The 17,664-nt window shown below is 40.0% G+C and overlaps 1 protein-coding gene across 2 annotated transcripts in view; it reads right to left on the bottom strand.

The window, feature by feature from the left end:
- SNX14 (sorting nexin 14) overlaps positions 1–15,338 on the bottom strand; it is a 56,487-nt gene extending 41,149 nt beyond the window's left edge. For both annotated transcript variants that reach the window (XM_063330048.1, XM_063330049.1), the window contains exons 1-5: positions 14,665–15,338; positions 14,448–14,568; positions 13,416–13,492; positions 13,225–13,303; positions 5,075–5,118 (exon numbers count right to left, since the gene is read on the bottom strand). In XM_063330048.1, coding sequence (XP_063186118.1) covers positions 5,075–5,118; positions 13,225–13,303; positions 13,416–13,492; positions 14,448–14,568; positions 14,665–14,804 — 461 coding nt within the window. In that variant the 5' untranslated portion in view covers positions 14,805–15,338. The remainder of the gene's footprint in view (positions 1–5,074; positions 5,119–13,224; positions 13,304–13,415; positions 13,493–14,447; positions 14,569–14,664) is intronic.
- Between the last annotated feature and the right edge of the window lie 2,326 nt (positions 15,339–17,664).

Genomic DNA, 17,664 nt, shown 5'->3' with positions numbered 1-17,664 from the left:
GGCTTAAGAAATATGTCAGTAAATTGGAATTATATTCCAAGTCCTGCTCTAATATACTGTCTGCATGATTTTGATCGAGTAAAGTCTAACTTAGTTTCCCCATATGTGAATGTTTCCTAGTTCAGCATGATGAAGTGAAACTGAATTAATATCAGCAAAGCCTTTGAAATAAGAGCAAGGACATAGCCCAGTTGAACTCATCAAAATTGGATGTTCGTATTGCATACTGCAAGACCTTCTAGACTCCAAGATTTCAAATCATTTTCTTCTGTTTTAGTACAAATCTGGCTTTGTTAACCTCTTTTGTTTAGATTTTATTACAAAATCTGTAGTTTCTCATGTAGCTTTTAATGAAATAGGTACATCCCTTGTACTTCAGCTCAGCTTCTTCCAACAGAAAACTTCCATTGGTATTTTTTCAACAACTTCTAATACTTCGATGCCATTTAATACAATAATATTCTCTTTAAATATAAAATTGGGCCTATTCCAGGTCTAAACAGAGATTGACATTTCCTAGAAGGTAAGTATAGCACAGGAAACTGACAAATGACAGAACTTATTTTTTGAAAAGTTGATCTACTTTTGAAGTAACACGAAAGGTGAAACCATCAATTACAAAGAAAACAAAACAAGAACCTCAACCTATAGCCACTTGGAACAGAACTGAAATTATTTAACGTGGTTTCTGCATGGAAAGAAAGAAAGAAAGAATTTAAACAGATTCCCAAATCACTACGTCAAAATATCATCTAAACTTTTTATCTGGCTTGCCAGTTTCCATCTGCTGCAATAAAGCATGTTCGGTGAAAAATCATGATAAAAATACTTGAAGTTAATTCATGAAGAAAAATACCTAACTCCATGTCTTTTTTGGGAAACTGAATGAAAATGGGAAATACACCAAGTCTTCAACACAGAAACTTCAACTAAACTGAGTATAAAAGGAGAGCACGATAAAAGCATTTCACAAAATGCAACAGAAAAAATAAAAATCTAAAAGCATTTAAATATATATGGACATTGCAGTATGACTAAAGGTATTAGTAAAACTGCATTATAATAGCTGAGTAATGACACAGCAAAGAAAGTTACATCCTGCTTTAGCCAATGACCATATGTAAAAGCTATCACAGTTTTGGGTAATAAATGACTTTGCGTATATAGTAAATGCAATCATTATTTGCATTTAAAAAAAAAATCAGTACAAGCAACAACGGTACATTTGAAAAATAAAATTGTATCCTGTACCATCATTTTACATTATTCAGTGTCTGATTTTTTAGAGCCATGTTAAGCCTGGGTTATACAGCATTCAAACGCACATTGAAGATGAACTGGTAGGTACAGATACTGGTGACCTGACGGTCAAAGTATGCAACTAATTGCATGAAAAAGCACCTCAAAGAAAGCAGCCTGGCATAAGGAATACAACCATCCTCCAACAGCTAATCATACGCAGATAAGGATACTGTAGGGGAAGGTTTGGTTTGTTTTAAGATCAGCAGCTGACATTTTGGAAACAACACGGTTAGCAAATACCCACACTGTCAAAGGAAGCCAAGGGATTAGCAAATAAATTGTATGACTGTATTACTAGTATTTGACAGACAACAAGATACATGAAGTAATTTGGACCAAGAAGTTGTTATTCTATTGACACTTGGATAACCAGTATCTTGGCTAATTCTACTTGGACATGACTTTATGCCACGTACTTTCACAACGCGCCACAGGTTTGCAGAGACATTCTTTTAATCACCAGCAGACTGAAGACTGACACCAAAAAAAAAACCCAAACAAACAAACATCAAGAACCTGTAAAATCTCAAATCTCTAGTGACACAGGGGAAGGTCCAAATGACTCGCTTGGAAACATTTTACAAGTTGGCTGCATTTTCCCAGAATTTGAGGAAAAACTTAAAAACACAACTGTCAGTGTAACAGAGAGATCTGCTAAAAGAAAAAGGCTCATTTTGTTAATTGTAAACAGTTACTGAGTCCAATGTCTCAAAAAGAGATACACCCAAGTGCTATTGCATGCAAAGTCTGATGGGATCTACTGATAAATGAAAACCATATACAAATACTGATTTTTTTTTTCCCCTGTGTGTCAATTATTCTTACGAAATTTGGCCAACTCTATCAAAAAGATGAAGAAAATAAGTCGCAAGCTGATAAATCTGTAAAGCTACGGTTTGTAACTCAATAAAAATCCTGATTTTTTCTTGTGTTACTTACATTTAAAATACAAGCGGCTCCATATGTGAAAACAACTGGTTTTAGTCACTATCAAAGAAAAATGTTTTCATCATAATGTATTACAAAAACGTGGTAATTACTGGATTCTAATCTAACCTGAGAGAACTGGAGTTACAGTAGCATTAATGACCAAAAAAATTCAGTAAGCATAGAGTGACTCATTCAAACTTTAAACTCTCCTATTTAAAATGAGGTTGGTACAAGCAAGATATTATATAGTTTTATTATACAGCATACAGTATAAGCAATAGACTCAGACCGGTGTTTGTAGCTCTGCGAACTTGGATTACTTGCAACTATGCACCATTCTTCTCATATAGATGAAAAAATTCTTAGCATGCAAATATTTAAATACAACCAGTATAAATACTTTGAAAAATACCTAACAAAAATTTAACATAGCTATAACTACCAATTTCAGCAGAGTTCACTGGATTCTAAGTTCTAGTCTTCATTCCCTTAAACTGATTCGGTTTTAGGGATTTTTGCCTCTAAATTTTAACCTGCTAATAAAATATTACAAATTCTTATGCAGTTTTTTAATGAAACAAACATTAAACACAGCTTTTCCCTGCCCATAGCACTTTATTTCCTGAGTAATGAATCTATGATTTGATTTTGCAACATACGCTTCTGGCAAGTGTTACTTCAGGCTTATGAGTGAGACACGTCATGTTACTTCTCTAATGCCCAGAGTATGCAAGGTGCTGCAAGCCAGCATCAGCTGGCAGGGCACAAAAAATAAAATAAAATAATAAAAAAAAAAAAGAAGAAAAAAAGAAAAGAAAAAAAAAAAGATAGATAGCTTCTGCACAACTTCCATTCACTTGGGAGAGTGGGGGAAAAGGGCAGCTAGCATAAGAAATCATGCCCAGACTTTTCTGCAATGGAAAGCAGCGAAGTGTTTTACCAACAGAGTCTGGCAAGTCTGAATTGCCTGCTGGTGATTACCCACACTGCTAAAAAAGGACAGTCTGGATGCAAAGGCTTACGATTTGGCTCTGCAAAGAATTATCCAGAGTCAGTGAGGTTTTTTAGCTCAGGAAAAAAACATTTCACGAATGCAAGAGTACTTTCTCCCAGGTGAGTTGAGCTATACAAACAGTGTATGTACATCTAAGTAGGAAAAGTCAGAATTAACACGCTCTACGAGAGACACCTCAGACAGCTGCACACAGACACCCAGCTCAGGCCTTCCTCCATCACTGTTGCTGGAAATACAAGAAAGCACATAAACACCTGAACGTCTAGAGGGAATGAGACTAAATCTGACATTACTACTGTTAAAGCTGAAGCCAGTAAGCCTTACAGGACCAAGCTGTTTCCTGCAGAATTACTTAGATACCACTACATCACAGCTCACTGAACTCCCTGTACTTCAGGTTCATGGAAAGCTTATTAGGTCTGCTCAGCATGGTGTGAATTTATGGAGCTGGTTCAAAATTTAGAGGTGCAGCCATGTAAAACTAAAAACTGTGCCGGAACAGCTCACCAGAGGGCAAGATGTAGCAGAATATAGCCTGGCTGGCTCCACACCAAGTATATTTCACACTGTAGTTCTAACTATGCATATTACTACGCCTGCCATACAATGTATTCCAGACTTCCACGGTCTTGGGTGTCAGAGATGTAAGTAATATGTGGAATCCAAGTTTCCTTGCTAGTCCAAAACACAGACACTGAAGACACCTTCCACCAGCCAAAAAAACCTACCTAATTTCAAATTAAGAAATACAGAAGACTGTTCCCCAGCATTTGTTACTTTATCAAACAGCTCAACGGAGCGTGCTGTAGTTTTCCATATTTGAAAGTTAAAAACCTTGAGCTTTCCAACTTGGTCATTCACAATGCATGGTGCTAAAGCTCCCTCTGCTGTCAGCATAAGCAGTTAAGTTTTATACTTCAGTGTCTTCATCACACAAAGACAGGTGGGATACATGCGGGTATCAGCCACAACTAAAAACCAATCAGGCAGAGAAGTATGACCAGAAAGTTTTAGATCCCAGAGAGACAGAAAAAACCCAGCACAGAGTAAGAGGAAAAAAAGGTGTAAGTTTCTTATAGCACAAAACCAAACCTTTCCATCCAACGAAGAAGTCAAATTCAGAATTCAGGCAAAATGTTGTTTTAACACATTAATGCCAGCATGATCAATTAAAAATATTTTTAATATCTTCTTAAAAATTACTCTGAAGCACTAATTAATATATAAAGGTACAAGAAAAAAAAAAGAATTAAGTCTTTTGTTTGTACAGTATTTTAAAGTTATTTACACAGTACTACTCTATTCAGCTCAGCATAACCACTCACAACCTTAAAACTCAACAAATCACCAGATGCTCTGGAAGAAGGTGGCCACAAAATGTATTCAAAACACTTTTTCTATATTAATTAAAAGTGGAATTTTTGTTTTAAAAAAATTTAAAGTCATTATTTTTTTTTTAAAAGCAATATGAAAGATCAGTATGCTTCTAATTTGGAAATACATTTCCGGAGGTTTTTGAGTTTTTACGCAGGTTTTAATCAAGCCATATGTACTTCCACGTAAGAGTTATTAGAAAGTTAACATATAAAAGTGAATAATCTGAAAGGGGTTTTAGGATGAAATACAAATTTCAGAACCACCTCTATTGTGCCTAAATTATTAAAAGATCTACTCTACTCCAGCAAGAGGCAATAAAATGATGAAAATATAGCAGTTAAAAGTATGCTTTAACTTTTACTAAAGAAACAGAAATGTTTGTTTTCAGGTGACTATTTCTTGAACAGTTTGATGAACACTTAAGTAGTAACTTTTAGATAAAGCTCATACCTGTACCATGGATAAATAAAGTTTTCCAGCACCAATTCAAGCACCTGTGCAGAACAAAGACAACCATGTTACACAATAAAACAGTTTACTATAAATCCTTGTTAGATGAGTTAAAAACACAAGCACCTTCCAAAACTCATAGAACATAATTCATACATCATAAAACTTTAACGTACAAATGTGTAAGTTGCGATCCTACTGTAAGATCAATCATTTTGCATAATAACTAGTACTTTGGGCAAACAGCAACAAAGTGATGATTTCATCAGATATCAAGGCGAAACAGCTGCCACTAGTACAATTGACAACATGAAGGACAGTGCCATGGCCACTCTGGTAGGCAAATGCTATGAAAAATGTAATCTTACCTCAAACAGCCCTCCGCTATTTTTCAGATGAGTCCTTGTTCTTTCCTGATGGAGTCTCCCACAGGCACAGCTACCCACCCCATACTTCGACACACCTCCACCCCCTTTCACCCAAACCTCCACCTTTTCCAACTCTCCCCCACCCTTCAAGTGGGACAGCTGATCCTGTATGCTCACCGCTCACAAAGACAGCAAAAGAAGAATCCTAAAAAGCAATTCCTAGGAAAGCCACTCTCCTCCTCCACATCCTGAACTACAGCTTTCAACAAATCCTGCCTTATGGTCCAGCCATCTCCTGAAGCCCAAACCAGAGTGCTTCCCAAAGTCCTTGTCCTACATGTATCCTCATGGCCTTCTCTCTCCTGTTCCTACCCCCTGTATATCCCACCTACATGGATCTCTGTAGGAGAATCTCCTCCACCCATTCCATCAAACCTGTTCCTCACAGGCCAAGCCCATGGTTGCCTTTGCCATGCCAGGAAACCTGGGTTAATCAGGAAGAACCAGTGCTGTTGCTGGCATGTCACAGGCACGCCCTAGTTCAGCTTGGCTTTCAATGTCACAGCAGGGAAGGTGACAGTCCCTGTTCAATCAAGGGGCTGCCACCACCATACACACAAGGTGTACTGCTAGCCAGACTGCAGCTTTGGCACCTCTCCTTACACCTACACAGAAGTCTCAAATAACTGTTAACAGTCTTTGCACCATGATTAGCAAAAAGAAAACTTCTGAAGGGAAAGGAAAACACCAGACAATGCCAAGAAGGAAGAACAATATAAGAAGGATATGGACCTGTTGGAGCAGGTCCAGAGGAAGGCCACAAAGATGATCAGAGGGCTGGAGCACCTCTCCTGTGAGGACAGGCTGAGAGAGTTGGGGTTGTTCAGCCTGGAGAAGAGAAGGCTCCGAGAGATCTTATAGCAGCCTTCCAGTACCTGAAGGGGGCAGGAGAGATGGGGAGGGACTCTCCATCAGGGAGTGGAGCAATAGGTTTTCAACTGAAAGAGGGTAGATTTCTATTAGATATGAGGAAGAAATTCTTTACTCTGAGGGTGGTGAGACACTGAACAGGCTGCCCAGAGAGGCTACCTTTGCCCATTCCTCTAGGTGTTCAAGGCCAGGCTGGATGGGGCTTTGAGCAGCCTGGTCTAGTGGGAGGTGTCCCTGCCCATGGCAGGGGGTTGGAACTACATGATCTTTAAGCTCCCTTCCAACTCTAACCATTCTGTGATTCTATGAAGGATGACATTTTCTTGAGATTTCTCCTCCTTCACTATAACCCCAAGATGTACTCCACACTACCTTCTCCTGTTGCAGCCGATACCTCAGTTGGAATAACTGCTTTAGAGATCAGTTTGTGCTTGGCAGCATCAGTAACAATCAGGGTAATAAGAGCGAATACGTGTGCTGCTACGTGAGGCTGCTGTGCCATATTCTACAGAAGGAAAGGTTTTACAAAAGAAGTCACTGTGCTCAAAGAAAAATGTAAAATCTGTTTGAAAGGAAAGCTGAACGTAACAGCTGATATACAAGTGTCATTTATGAAAATAAGTATTACTCTTCTTACAAGATTTGCTGCTGCACTCATTCACACTGTGTGCACTACAAGAATTCAAGACTTGCTAAATTTATACTATCTTTAGGGCGCTACATGCCTCTGCTCCACTCATTATTATAAAAGCAACCTCAGTAAAATGCACACCACAGCCTTTTTAATTCCTCTCAATTCTTCAGACTTGAGCAGTTGATGAATACTCTTTTTTTTGTCTTCACTACTAAAAATATCACCTACTCGAATTTTATAAGATATTCTCGCTTTTGCAGCTGTTCCATTTCAGTGATTTTCCTCCCTTTGTTTTTAAGCATGAAGGATTAATTTTTTTCCTTCACCCTCTCTCTGAAGGGATGTTTTCCAGTTTGAGATAACTTTAGATGAGTGTTGTGGACCACACAAAGCTATCAATGTCTTTTCTCCTACCCATATGTGCTATAGCAGTAACAGACCTTGAAACTGTAATATGATCATGTGTTGATGACAGATAGGTAAGATAAGTGGCGCCTCCTCCTTCCCCAATCATATTTCCATTAAAAGTAGGGTGGAAGGGTGGGGGGAGATGACAACAGATGCTTTACTTCCCAAGCCAGAAGAGATCAAGAAATCCCAGAGAATCTTCTTTGGAAGTTAATCTTCAGACAACAGGAAGATCATATCCAGCTCCAGTCAGCAAACACAGCAACAGATCAGACTACTGAACACAATTTCCCTCATGCCTTCCATAGCACTGCCAGTATATAAACCACCAGTTTACTCCACAGAAATCTCAGTCTCACAGGTATTGCAACATTATTTTTGTTCATGCAGAGTTTCTAACAAAATAAACCTCTTTCGGGGCTCAAACTGCAGAATCTGTCAAAAAACTGCCTTTCAGAAGCAAAGCCATGCAGAAAAATCCATCTCTGCGTCTACCTGTTAAAGGATCCCTTTTCTGTCTCCCTCCACTTTTGCTATGCACCTCCACATCAAGAACAAGGACAGCAGACCATCCTCCGCTTGGAGAGGAAAATGCATTTGGACAGCCTTCACGCACAAGACAGCATACTCAGAGAGAGTACAATGCACTCCTCTTGAAAGAGCTTTCTTTATCTATGACTACTACTTTAGAACTGACAGACGGTCCGTCAGGCACATGGCACCGCAATTTCAGTTCATCAGCTGCTAACATAACCTGGTAGCAGCCTTCATCTACAGCCCAGAGGCTTCTAAAGCCAATAGAAGAATTGTTTCCAACAGTGAGAGATCTCATTCCTACTGCCAGCTAAGCCAAACACATGTGGTTCTGAGAATCATCTTCCTTCCTGCGGTTATTAAATCAGCAAGGAAAGAAGGAAAGACGCAAGACATGATGACCCATCCCACACTGGATAAGGCTTGATATTCAACCCATGTTTCTAGTAACTGACTTCCACCCGAACTATTTCACAGACTTGCTAGCATTTCCCTTGTTATCTCCTGCTTCCACAGCCACACTATAAGGGGACGCTTTACGGTAATGATTCCACAGGACAATGCCGTGCAGATAATCCCACTAGCCAAAGACACAGAGGCAGTACGCACAGACACAGACAACTCACTCAAAATACACTTGGAAGTCCCTATTGCTGGTCCCAATATTGGAGGTCAAGACATGTCCTACTAGAACTCAAGTTCTCTATAAGGCCTTAATAAAATATGCCTTGATCCTGGACACACAGAAGGCAGTCCCCATTTGCGCATTCACTAAACACATGGCATGGCAGAGGCAATTATGGATGATGCTCCATTGCACCAAGGTGCTGTACCGAAGCTAAGAGAGCACTACAGTGTGAAATCATCCATAATGCAAAATAGAAGCACTCAAGGAATAGGCAACTGACTGCCAGTAACTGGAATTCAAGGCATACAGTCCATGCAGTTTTCCTATGAACGCTATGAGTCCTGAGACTGTATCGATGTGATTCCGCAAGTCAGAAAAAAAAAAAACACCTGTCACATCATCCACTGCACTTTCGTAAAGCACTGAGAAAGCAAGACATGTGTACCCACTTCCATTCTAGCAAGACCAATAATATTATTCAAGCTCAATTGCTCCCACTACACACACATGCCAAAAGTAGATAGGACATCTCAAAGAATGACAGCTAATGATAAGAAGTTTCCTTTTCTGTAAAGTATTATTCTCCAGTTTTGAATACAAATGATGAGTCATTTCACTTAAAGCCTACCTATTTTTCAAGCATTTTGCAAAATGACTGGTTCTACTACTTGCAAGCGGATTTGAATTGGAAAGAGATTGTAAGTGTAAAACCAAATGCAGCAGGTAGCAATATAAGCAGCAGCTGAAGAAATAACAAAGAGAATTTCTTTTCTAGCATGCACTGCAACGCTGCCAGCCAGTCAGTTTAGTGCTGCTGTGAGAAGCTCTCTGTGGACTGCCATAGAACAGAACTAGTTGTCAGGAGGAGGAACTGTAGAGCCAAGTGATGAATGATTCAGTAGCAGATCGTAATTACCAGGCCCAATTAGATTGGAAGGGAGCAAAGATTTGATAAGTAAACCGCAAAGACAATTTTAAAAGCCTTAAAAGATGGTATAACTAGATAGCCGAGACCACTTCCTGAGGGCAGAACAAGGGATTCCCCATAAGAAAGGATGCAGGGCACGGTGCTTCTACAGGAGTTCGGGACTGGCAAGGAGCACATTCAGACAGTAACTGATTTCTCGTTGTGCATTTGTCCATTTCTCATTTTTGGAAAATAAAAAATAATCTGGTCCCATAATCAAGTCAAGAACCTGAGAATTTAAGAAATAAAGAAAAATTTGTGAGATCAACAGACAGCACCTTGATCCACTATGGCATTTCTTTCATGACGCTGATCAAGAGTAGCTGAGCAGTTTCCCACAGATCTGACTTGCAATCATCCCTCACACAGCAAAAATGAGACTGTAGGGGAAGAGCTGAGTTCATTAACTGAATAATAGAATTAAATTCTCCATTATACAATCTGTAACACCTGAAATTATATACAACATAAAACTGACCAACAAATATCACATCCTAATTCAAAAAGAAAGAAAATAAGGGGGAAACTAACATAAAGCACAATGGATTAGGAACTGGAAACAAAATTATACGTAGGTCACTACGTTATTTTTGCACAGGATACTGTCTAAACTATCAAGTATTGACAGATGCATGGTTGAGGCAGTTTAGAATTCAACTATAATAACAAACATAAAAGAAGGGAGGAGGAAAGTCAATGCACAGGTTTCTCTTATTATTCTAAACCATGTACAGCAGCTAGGTAACCAAAACAAGGCTGCAAAAGATTAAGAATTTGCAAAGCGAGACAAACCGTGATCAGAATCCAAGAGAGAAAAATTCATACTTGTGAGAAAAACTTGGATTTCTTCTCATTTGAGCGTGTATTAAATTATTCTGTAAGCACTTGAAAACACAAGCTTAAAGACTATACAACTGATTCAAATTAGAAACATTTGGAAATGAGAACATTGACAGAATTCTTCAACCCGCAAAAGAAGGACTAGAAAAACTAATCCAGAATTAAAAAATCCTAGGATTATTTCAAGTATTTGAAGAATCTGCTTTTTAGAAGCAGGCAGCACTCCTTTAGAATCTCATTAATCTTAATTCAGTTTTCATCGTATCAGCTTCCCTCTAATGTATGACTAACCCACAAAAGAAAATAAGAGCAGTGTCTCCTTCCAACCCTAAGCAGGCAATCCAGTTCCAGGCACGCATTACCTGCCGCATCCCCAGAGCGGATGATGAAGAGGAATACGGTGTGGGCAGAGCCCCTGCTACCCTTTTAACCTGTACAGAAGAGTTGCAGTGGGGAACAACACAATGAGATTTCTCATTTCAAGTAGTATCCTACACAGGTGAAAATGGTGTCTGAAACAGACTGCTTGTTTGGGTCCATCAAAGATGATTACCCTGGCTCACTGCCCCAGGAAGGCACACAACTCAGGTCTGGCACTTCCCTCTTGTTAAGCACCCAAAGAAAAGAAAGGAATGAGAAACACGGCATAGATATACAAAAGCTAAATAAAGCAGGGCCAGGGACATGCCACCGAAGTAAAAAGAAACAGCAAAGAAAACCCCTCACCACTTTGGTAAGAGCAGAACTACAGCAACAGCAAGCAAATACAAAATGCTGATGTGTAGCAACACATTTTAAAGGTCAGTCTTAGAAGATAACTATGGTGTCTACTCGTATCTCTTATGAATAACATGCCACTAATAATTATTTTATCATTAAATTCCCATATAAGCTAAACAGGAAAACTTCCAGTTCTTCAGCATTTGCCACATCCTTTGGTAAACCGTCACAGCTATTTACTATCCAAAATTCTAAAAATATTACATGCATAGAAACATGTATTTTACATGCTATTATGAAAACGAGAGGTTTAAAAAACTAAGCCTATTGAAATGATACTCAGCAATATAGTTATTTTAATACACTTGAGCCCAAACTTCTTCAAAAAAATTAATTAAGTAATTTTAAAACAATAAATGTTTGCTTCTGAAATTGCACAGGAAGTCACTCCATTAAACCAAAGGAAGTCAACAGGTTGTTATCTGTATTTTTTTAAAAGCATTTCTCAACTGTCCATCCCTCCCTTCCCTTAAAGTTTTCATTCTTTTTCTACTGTTGCTGTGGGCCATGCCCAGAACACCATCACGCACAGCTGAATTAAAGTGTTAAGCTTATAACACAAATGCACACAGTTTTGTCTTCATACACCATATTGTTAATTGCAAGAGCTGACACACAAGAATATTCTCATTTCTGATACGCCAATTGTTCATCCTCCTACCACAGAACTCCAAAGCTGGAATTCTAAATAAATGGAGATTAAGCTGCCTATGTGCTTGCATATTTTCCTAGCTTTAAAAAAGGACAAAATATTATCTATTTAGCTGCAAATATATTTCATCAATTACCAATCAAGGAAAAAAAACACAAACCCAAAGAAAAATTGCTCTTTGGATAGCTCTTTTTAAAGAGGAAAAAAAAAAAGCAAAATTCCTGATTTACAGTCTCATTAAAAAAAACAGGTATTTATGCTATTCTTCTTTGAGTAATCCACTAATTTATTTTTTTATATAGATTTTATTACGGCTTTGTGTCTTGGTTTGAGCGACACAGTTTCTCTTTCAGTAATTTTACTTTTCAGTAAGGTCTCTTCTAATGCTTGGGAAAACTGCACTTTTAGAAGACTCTAGTGTCTGAATTTGTGAAAATATTTACTTTATAGCCAGCTATGGCTTTCAAGGTCTCAGTGCTTTTGAGCCTTGTCAGGTGCAGGGATGAGGAGGAGTGCGACCCGGGCTGGCCAACAGGATTATTTCATAACATGAACGTCACATTCAATATAAATTAGAAAGTTTGTTGAGGAGTTCTCCCTCTTCCTTTACGGCTGCGAACCTGAGAACTTCTTGCCCCGGTGCCGGACCCCTGAGCCGTTCCCTTCCTCCCGGAGCCGTAGCACTCCCAGTGTCCCACATTTGCTGTCCACTGCTGGGAGTGCACAGCTTCCTGCTGATAGCACTGGCTAAGTATAATCCTTGTATATTTTATATTGGTATCAGGATCAGTTTTGGTTCTTTAGTATTATCAACGTTAATCACGTGGTATTATTCGATTAAATCTGTTTAAACCTCAGCCCCCGGGTTTCCTTGTTTTTTTAACCCGATTCCCCTTCCTGGGTGCGGAGGGGTCATCGGGTGATAGAATAATTGTCTAAATGACAATAAATTGTTTTGGCTTCTTCAAACCTTAGCACTTTGTCTGATGATTTTAAATAGCCACCATCACATTATCATCTCCATTACAGAAGTCTCGCAGCTGGAGCAAACCATCTCTTAACCATCACTTCAACAAACTAAGCAGGCCGAAATCCTTAACTTTTCAAGAATCGGACATGTTAAATTATAACTGTTCTTACCTATATGCTACCCAATTTACATAGATGTTTCTTCTATGTTCTAGGCACGATACTACAGGAACAGTCACATCTGTGTTAACACGTAGGCCATCTCACCTCTCTGCTCCTGGCAGGCATATATTTCTTTTGATTTGAGTTTTACAGGAACAAGTTAACATACATGTGAAGCACATCTTAACTATCTACTGAACCAGAAGTAATAAGTCTAAGAGATATGTAACAAAAACTCACTGAATTTCAGGGTACTAAAGAAATGAAGCAGCAATTACCTCTGACAGTGATGCATCAACCTTAGAAGGCACTTTCAGATCCAGCCACGGCTGATAGTTTTCCAGAAGCAAAGTAGGTCTGTAGGAGAGCATGGAAAAGTTGACATAACAATATTTAACCGAAAGTTTCTTAATGATATGTGCAAAATGTGAGAAATACTAAGCTTACCGGTGACATGTATTTAATTTACCTGTGTCTCTTGCATTTGACCTTGCCACATACAGCACAACTGTGACCGTGGGGAAATAGCTCCGGCAACTCTAATTGCTAAGAGAAGATATTTGGACAAGTTTACATTCTTCAAAATGACGACTCTCTTAATATAATGACACATTCGTGAATTTTCTTTTCGAGTATACAATTACAGAGAACTGAACAGCATTAAGACAAAAGTTGTTCTCCCAGGAACAGGGAGAATCAGGAAAACCAAGAAAACAAAGCATGGTATGAGAAACAACTGAACCAAACAGAAAAATTGCTTCCACTAAAACAAAGTTCAAGGGGATAAATATCCTTTCACATCTCCAGTCATCTCCCCGTACATCAGTTGGTCCAGTAACAGAAAACAGCTGGTTTCTCTACAGAACTTGCCTTACTTATAGCCTTGAACTACTGCAACTATAACATTTTTAGTCATATGAAATTCTACATTAAACCACTTTAAGTTAGAAAACAGCAATTTCCCTTGGGAATGCTTTTTTCCTTTGCAATGCAGTACCACTTAAAGAAGTTCGACTACAATCAGCAAAGACGACTCAGCACCGGCTCGCCAAAGAGCGAGCATCTTTAGAAAAGAAAAAGCCTCAATAAAAGAGAGCACAACTACGTAATTTCTCAACCACTTGCTACTCAAATACCCAAAGTGAAAAATGAGCGAAGCAGAAATTAACATCCACGATCAGTCCCAACAACTGGCTTTACATACATATGTAGATTTGATAGAACTGTGTAGAAATGTACAGACTCATACTATAGAGTCACAGTATGAAGAATCCAAAGTCTTAATCATTTATATTTGCTACAAAACATAGAATAGAATCATAGAATCATTTAAGTTGGAAAAGACCCTTGGAATCATCGAGTCCAACATCTATTAGTTGGTGGATGAGCTGTACTGATGTGCAGTATTTCTGCAAGCACCTACAATTACACAAAAATTGCTACCCAATATAAATTCTTCCTAATTTAAAGAAAGCACCAGAACGTTAACAGACATATTTACCTTGGGTTTATATTTTATTGTAAAAAGAATATTGGGCAAGAGGGAATCCGGCCCCAACGAGCAGTAGAAGGTGACGACACCAGCCACAAACGACCAGAAGATCATTAAAACGTGAAGATACCTTATAAACAAACAGGAAGGAAATATTACCGCCTGACAAGGTACCAGTGCTACACCGGGCCCGGCTCCCCCGCTCCGCCTCAGCCCTCCCGGTTACCGGTTGAGGAGGAGGGTGGCGGCGCCCAGCCCCAGGAGAAGGCAGCAGAAGAGCGGGTACTGCCGGCAGGTCTCCCGCAGCACCTCGGCACCCCGCGCCCGCTGCCGCAGCCGCAGCCCGACCTCCCGCAGCCACCTCATGGCAGCCACTGCCCCCGCGGCGGCCCGGCCACGGCACCGGGACAGGGGGGAGGCCGGGCCGCGCCGCTTCCGGTCCCGGCGTCACGTGACGGGGGAAGTAGGGGACACGTGACGACGGCGCCGGGCGGCGGCCATGTTGCCAGAGACGGGCAGCCCGACGTGGCGGCGGCGGGTGAGGAGTCGCCGGCCCCCAGCGCGGTGCGGCTGCCGGGCCCGGCGCTCCCGCCCCTCCCTACTCCACACCACCACCGCCGCGGCGCCGCAGCTCGGGGGAGAGCGGCCGGGCCGGAGCAGGAGCAGGGCGGCCGCCCCTGAGGCCTGTGAGGCGGGAGGCCGCGGGGGGGGATCCGGGACGTGGCGGTCGCTGTCGGGGAGAAGCGGCGGCAAGGCCTTCTGCGAGGGGAGAGGGGGAGCTGAGGAGGAGCTGCCAAGGCGGGCCGAGCTCGGACGGATCCGGGGGAGCGGCCGGCTCCCGGAGAGATGCCGCCGGCAGCCTTGCGGTGAGGCGGTCGGGGTGGCATTTGGAGCCTCTGCTGTGTAACATGCTGTGCCGGGCCCTGTAAATAGAAGATCTCTGATGACAGAAAGCTTACCTAGTTATAAATACTTAGGTTCTGGGCAACAGGGGCTCCCAGCGCCAAGCGGCCAGAAACCACTTCATCTGATTAAATACTCTATAATTAGATGATGACTGAACTAAATCATTTAGTGACTGGGACACTAAAACCGTCTAAACACCTCTCAAAAGTGCGTAATTGCTTGTAAAGAAAAGGAACAGGGTAGGAAATGTAATGGACCCCTCCTTAACATCAGTAAGTATACAAGGCTGAGACATTGAAAAGATACTAATTCTGGAATGTAGTTTATTGCTAGTGAGAACAATTTAAAGTCAGCTTCACATGAATAACTGCCCTCAGGAACAGCATAAGTCGCCAGCTTTCAGTCTGCATGAATGCTTTCAGCAACTCTGTAGTTATTCTTAGGAAGCTCAGAGTTACATTAAAGTGACACTACTTGTTATGGGAAGATTAGACCAATGGATAAAATAAAAGTGCTTAAACAACTTCCGGGAAATCTCACTGACAGAGGGCCTTCTGAGTTGCCAATATGAGAGGGACGTGCTCAAGAAGTGCCTACTTTTACTTTTCAATTATTTTGATATGTTGCTGTTGCCTTTTTATATTCATTTGCACTAGCCCCACGCAGGCATATTTGGTCAAAGGGTATGTGAGTGCATATGAAATACTTCAGAAGAGTCGTGTTTACAAATCCTCAGTGAAAACCCAGCAGCAACACTGTTAAGGAGAAGTCAGTATTTGGAAGGCGAGTCAATATCCAGAAATCAAAAGCTGAAAATAGCTTTCAGAATCTGCTCAAATGTTTCGTCATTTTATGCAACACTTCCCTTGACCTCCAGAGCAGGTGTAACACTGCAGTTTGATTTCAGTATGTTGACCTTTCTCAGACAACTTGGCAAAAGCCCAGGGTCAGCTCAAATTTCTTTAAGAGCGTCTGCACAGTATTATTTCATGTCAGTCCATGTGTTTTCTATTAGGAAAAAACATGAACAAATAAGGTGCATACACACAGCAAATCTCCATACAGTCTGTTCAGAGGAAATGAATTTTACTTAGAAGATACATTTTTGGGGTTTTTTTTGCTACCTGCTCACTTTATCCTCAGCTTTACTGCTTGTGACTTTTAGTCATTTATTTTGCAATGTTTTTAATAAGGAATAACTTTTTAAAAAATAGTATTTTATAAAGGTGTCACAGCATCACATATCTGTAACATAAGAAGTGACTTGCACAGCAAACCACCAGGAACAAAAGTCAAACTTCTGCTTCCATTTGTGTTCTCTACTCTGGGTAAGTTTAATACCTAGCTTCACTGTTTAGGGTTATATTTATTTATATGTAAATATATGTGTAAAATGCTGCATTCACGTTTGGCACTAATTTATCATCTGAGAAGCTGTGATATTTCCTTCAATTTACAGACTACGTTGCCCATCACCCTCTGTAACCCTTGCTCAACCCTTGCTTGTAACCCTTACTCAGACTGTTCTGCTACACTGAAAGACATAGCTGACGTTTGTTTTCTGACAAAATAAAAGTACGGAAGAACAAAAGTGAAATATTAGCAACATCAAGCTTTTCAAAATTCTTTTGATTTTATGTGAGAAATAAGAACTTTAGCAATTCCCCAGCAACAGCAAGTCTTTCTCTCCATGGAAGTTCTTAGGAAGATTCTCTGGTTAACTGGAGAACTGAAGGGGAAAACGTGCATCAGGAGATGGCCTCTGAAGCATCATGGCCAGTATTGGGTTATTCTGGAAAGCTAGATTTTATTTTAATATTTAAAATGTATAAGGATCTTTCACTTATCATACAAATCTTATGGAGTCAGTTCTCCATTTATTTATTTTTTAATAGCAACAGAAGATTGCATATTCTAGCATTCGAAAAAATGTCTCAGTGTAGATTTTCAACATAACTTAAAACATAAAGCTGTATTTGTTGGCTGAATAATACCAGTTATAAGGCTGAGATTCTATTTACCGAAGTGTTTTTTGGTTTTTTTTAGCTTAAAAAAAAAAAAATCTTTCTTGTTTTAATAAACCAGGCAGTGAACCATAATACACAGATTCTCACCAGCTGATTGCATTTAATTTATTCTGCAAGTCTGCTTTTGCTCCTTTCAAGGTGTTACATACTTGTCTTTTTCAAGGATACAGCTGTCCAGGCTAACTTACATAATGCAGTCCTTCATATTTGCCCAACAAGGAATGAATTCTCCTTTATAAATTACTCCCCACAAGTCCCTGATCATCTTTGTGGGCCCTTTCCAGAAGCTTAGA

Source organism: Chroicocephalus ridibundus, chromosome 3, assembly GCF_963924245.1.
Source record: "Chroicocephalus ridibundus chromosome 3, bChrRid1.1, whole genome shotgun sequence".
NCBI classification, from domain to species: domain Eukaryota; kingdom Metazoa; phylum Chordata; class Aves; order Charadriiformes; family Laridae; genus Chroicocephalus; species Chroicocephalus ridibundus.
This window is presented reverse-complemented; position numbering and strand designations above follow the sequence as displayed.